General features: G+C 45.3%; 1 protein-coding gene across 1 annotated transcript; it reads right to left on the bottom strand.

Annotated features, from left to right (window-relative positions):
- Positions 1 to 1743: 1743 nt before the first annotated feature.
- On the bottom strand, positions 1744 to 4572 carry IL9 (interleukin 9). Its single transcript, XM_004745064.1, has 5 exons — positions 4456 to 4572; positions 4303 to 4341; positions 4185 to 4217; positions 2879 to 3010; positions 1744 to 1854 (listed from the first exon to the last, which is right to left on the bottom strand). The coding sequence occupies exons 1-5, from the start codon at positions 4570 to 4572 to the stop codon at positions 1744 to 1746; spliced, it is 432 nt and encodes a 143-aa protein (XP_004745121.1).
- Between the last annotated feature and the right edge of the window lie 230 nt (positions 4573 to 4802).

Here is a 4802-nt window from a genome sequence, read left to right as displayed (position 1 = left end):
AGACCAGTTCATACTCTGCTTCTGCATCTCGAAAGTCTTTCATTCAGTCAGTCTGTGTTTATGGAGTTTCTGCTCTGGCATACATGGAGTACAGGCTCAGGAAAGGCATCTGGGCTGCAACAGTGAGCTGAGGAAATTCTCTCCCCTCAGGGAGCTGACATCTGGGCAGGGAGAGACAGACAACAGACAACAAACATGGTCAAGTCAGGAATGCCAGAGCATCATAGAAGGTAGTCAGTACCATGGAACAGAAGATAGGATCTGGGTTCCTGAGGGAAAGGGCAGGTTGAATATTGAAGTCAGGTGGATAGTGTTGAAGTCAGGTGGATAGTGTATTAGCTAGGGTTCTCCAGAGAAATCGAACAATAGACACACAGATGATAGATAATAAGGAATTGGCTCATGCCATTAAGGAGGCTGAGAAGTGCCATGCTCTGCTCTCTGCAAGCTCCAGGTCCAGGAAAGTAGCTGGTGTGGGAATAATATGAATCCAGAGACCTGAAAGCCAGGAGCTGATGGTGTAAGTCCCAGTCCATGTGGAGCAAGTGTCCCAGCTTATGGGGTCAGCACAGAGAGGGCCAATGCTTCCTTGGCCTTTTCAGGCCTGTGTGGATTTGCATGAGGCCCATCCACACTGAGCTGCGCTGCCCGTATACTCATTCAAATGCTAGCTAACCCCACCCAGAAACACCTTCACAGACACACCCCAAAGCAATGTTTAGTTAAATATCTGGGCACATTGTGGCCTGGTCTAGCTGACATATAAAATGTACCATCAGAGGGGTACCTGGGTCACTCAGTGGGTTAAGCCTCTGACTTCGGCTCAGGTCATGATCCCAGGATCCTGGGATGGAGCCCCACATTGGGCTCTCTGCTCAGTAGGGAGTCTGCTTCCTCCTTTCTCTCTCTGCCTGCCTCTCTGCCTACCTGTGATCTCTCTGTCAAATACATAAATAAAATCTTTAAAAAAAAAAAAAAAAGTAACGTCAGAGAGCGCTCCATATGCCAAATCAACAACCTAGTCCAAGGATCCCTTCGGGAGAGTCCCCGTTAGGTTCCGCACCCTGGCTGGGCATGCTGCCCGGCGTGTGGTGGGCACTTGTGGAAGGTCTTTGGGGATGAATAGGGGACTATTGATCCCTGGGTTCCTCTAACTCAGAGGTGTGTCCTGTCGGTCTCCCCCGGCTTAGTTTCAAACACTGCTGTCTTCTGTGTGTAGGTGCCCACATTTCTGGGTAGGCTTCTACTTCCTGGGCTTACCACATGTTCTCCCGTTTCAGGTACACAGGTGGTTTCTCAGTACCCTGAACTCTTCGGCAGTGCCCTGAGCTTCCCTCCCCCAGCACCCACAAGGAGGGTTCCCTGAGCCTCCCTGAGAATAGCCCTCAGACCAACCCCACACACCACTCCTAACTGTGACCTCTGTGTCCCCAGGCATGAGCAGTGGGTCTCCCAGTCTGCTCAGGACAAGGAATCTTGTTATTACAGGAGTCCTTGATCCATTCAGTCCCTTCACGGTATTTGTAGCTTTCTTTTTTTTCTGAGCAGCAAGGAGCAAATAAGCACCTGGAGACCAGATGGTGTTCTTTTTCTTCATATATATTTATTCCAAAATAAAATACAATTTTAAAAAGTTAATTACAACTGATTTTGATTTAGCATGGCTTTACTTGAGTTTTTAATGGCCCCAGATTAAAGGGGAGGCTTTTTCATTCAATAAATAGCATAAATAATATTTCATCTTCAGACTCTGCCTATCGCCCTTTGTTTCTGAAGAGTTTCCTGGAGACTCCGCAGAAACGTCAGCGTGTTGCCTGTTGTGGTCTGGTTACATGGCTGTTCACAGGAAAAAAACTGTGGGGAGAAAAGTTAGCGAAGACAGAGTGACTAGAACAGTGTGGACCAGGAATCACCCTGCTTAGAGTACTGAGGTGGGGTAGGGGTGCCGTAGGGCGGGGTATGCAGGCAGCAGAGGGCAAATACTCGGGAAGGTCCGGGGCTAGCATGTTGCATAGACAGTGCAGGTGGCTAACATTCTGCTACTGTTCCTGCGGTGTCACAGACACACACACACACACTCCCATCAAATGGTCCTAAATCTCCTCATTAGAGGAAAACTCAGGATTAGTTGAGTCTTAATGTTTTATTTTCCTTTTTGGTTGTCCTTCCAAGGTCATGGCTAAGAGTGGGACTTGGGGTCAGATAGACCAGACTTCCAATCTCAACTCTGCCCCTCATTAAGTATCTAGCCTTAGGCAAATTGGTTAAGCTCACTGAGCATCTGTTTCTCTGTTTCCTCCTCCCATAAAGTGAGGGTGATAAATGATCATTGAAACAACTGTCATTGAAATGGTATTGCAATGAAACAGTAAATATTAAGCATTTAGAACTCCAGTGCTGTTGATGGTAAGTAGCTCAGTAAGTAGTTGAAGGAAGGACTCTCAGCCTTCTGGGGACAGTTGTGGAGATGGTAAATCCCAAGGAGTTCCACCCAACTTTCCCTCCAGGGACCAGGGCATATGCTGAAGAAGAGAAGGTGCCCTAGTGTAACTTAGCTAGCATCCTTTGAGACACAGCTCTGATCCCCCAGATTTCAGCTTCTAACTACAATCAGGACAAATGCTTTCGCCATTCAAGAGAAGTGAATGGCAACATGGGTGTGAGTGTTTTTTAAAACTAGAGGGAATAATGGACTATCTGGGGCAGATCTCACTTTACTTTTGTCAGTCTGGGTAAATTTTTAGAGTTCTCTTACTGACCTTGAGTTACCAATTCCAAGTTCATCATCCCTTTTCCTTTTTTCATTTCGATAGAGTTGTCATTGACCCTTACATAAACACAACTAAGCAGAGCATATCACAGATAAAAACAAAGTCACCTGGCACTTGTTTTTCTTTAGGTCTTGGACTGTTCTTTTTACTCGATTGAAAATCAGGGGGTATCTTGTTCCCACAGTGGAGTTGGTCATCTGGGACAGACCTTCCTGGAAGCACGGTGTGGTGCAGCTGTCCTGGTAAATAAAAAGAATTGATTCAAAGAAACCTTCCGAAGACTACTTTGAGAAGAATCACAAAGAGAATGCCTTCAGATGCTATTTTAACTTAACCGACGTAACCTAAACTGGTATTGTATTTAGACCGGTCCCTTCCTAGTCTAGGAAATGATCAGCATTTCGAGGTGAGACCATTTTTCCTCAGTGACCCTCCTTGGAGATTTCCAGTTGGTTCCATCCAAGGAACACAAAGCCTATGGATGCTGGGAAACTAGTTCTAGTCTCCTTAGCCCCTGATGTTCCTCTGCTGTATGTCTTGTAATAGTAAGGTCCAAAGTAGAGAGAGAGGAAAAGCTTTCTCATACCAGTCTGATGGGATGTGCCAAATGAATAGAGCCGGTGTTTCATGCAAACTAAAATCATGGGCCATAAACTGAGAGTCTGGCCTGGACTATAGATGCATGGTCCATCCTCAGAAGGCACCCTACACTCATCTCCTTGAAGGGATGCCCCCTGATGGGCTGTGATATCTGACCCCAGCTAAAGTGAGAAGCTCAGATTCTCCCAGGGTTTGCCTCCTTCCTCACCTAAACCAGAAAGTTTCTGCCACTCTTCCTCTTTGCTTACATGGGGAATAAATGACCCTCCGGAACCCTTTTTTTCACCTTCCCTCTGCCTTAGAAACCCTAACCTCCCAGCATTCAAACTGCAACAGCCACCCTACATCAGCCGAAAAGACAGATAGGAAGGGAGGAAAGGGGAGAGAAAGTCTAGCACCTGGATAGTTCATGCAAGAGGAAAGAAAAAAGAATTACTTTTACTTACTCATTTTGCAACTCTAGAGTTTTAGGGAATAAATCAGTAAGCAATATGATATAAGCTATATTCTGATATTCTCAGCTCTGGTGTCATTTATCTGTGCACATGGCCACTAATCTAAAAAGACATACAAGATTCTTTTTAAAGGATTGAAGAGTGTTCAGTCCTTCTGAAAGGGCATAAAGCTGACTAGATACGAAGTGATGTAGATGGTATAGAATTTCAGGAGGCTGCTTTTAAAAGGAAACACTGAGCCATAACAATTACAATCGAGTAACATCTTCTTACTTAAAAGATCAAATAGAGCAATTCATTTTTACTTGAAACTTTTAAAGAATACAAGGTCGAGATTATGTTGTTTTACTATACTTACAGAAGGAATAGTCGGACACAAACAATCGGTCACCTGCAAAAGAAAAATTCCAGAGTGAGGATGCCCGACGCAAGCATGGCAGTAAGTTTGCAAAGTTCTTAAAAGAGCATTGACTCACATTGGCACGGCTGCAGTTGCATTTTGAAGCTGGATGTTCCTAAAGTAAGTAGAAAAACAAGAACCCATAATGGGGGGTGAGTTTTTCATTCTTACGTTTCACCTAAGTTTTCAATAGCTGCCTTTCCGGTGGGCACCCTGCTCTGCTGTTTACCTGCAGTTTGTCAATGAGGTGTGTGACATCCCTGATCCCTATGAAGGTCGGACAACTCTTGCTGGTCACGGAGCAGAGGAGCAGGGCAGAGGTAAGGACCACCACGGGCAGGAGCATCTTGACACGGAGGTGCAAGCTGGCTTGCAGATGCCTTGAGATGGAGTCGTATTTAAAGCTCCCCTGCAAACCTGGGAAAACCCTGACATCAAACTGATACTAGGTGCCCACTTTTTCTATGTAAGATTGGGTCACTTGACATTGAAAATATACATGTATATGTTGAATTGAGTCACTTGGCAAAGACTATGTGACATTGTGCTGGGAAATGTCATTCTCCAGAAAAGATG

This window comes from Mustela putorius, unplaced genomic scaffold (assembly GCF_011764305.1).
Source record: "Mustela putorius furo isolate JIRA1106 unplaced genomic scaffold, ASM1176430v1.1 tig00000145_pilon_pilon_pilon, whole genome shotgun sequence".
Lineage (NCBI taxonomy): Eukaryota > Metazoa > Chordata > Mammalia > Carnivora > Mustelidae > Mustela > Mustela putorius.
Note: the sequence above shows the minus strand (reverse complement) of the source record. Positions and strands in the feature narration are given on the sequence as shown.

What these genes read in the sequence shown, in the direction of transcription:
- IL9 (XM_004745064.1), bottom strand. Translation starts at nt 4,572, where the DNA reads ATGCTCCTGCCCGTGGTGGTCCTTACCTCTGCCCTGCTCCTCTGCTCC. An exon ending in ACCTCATTGACAAACTGCAG is followed by an intron (nt 4,342 to 4,455) that starts GTAAACAGCAGA and finishes TACTTACTTTAG; the next exon opens with GAACATCCAGCTTCAAAATG. An exon ending in TAAAGAAAAACAAGTGCCAG is followed by an intron (nt 1,855 to 2,878) that starts GTGACTTTGTTT and finishes TTCTCCCCACAG; the next exon opens with TTTTTTTCCTGTGAACAGCC.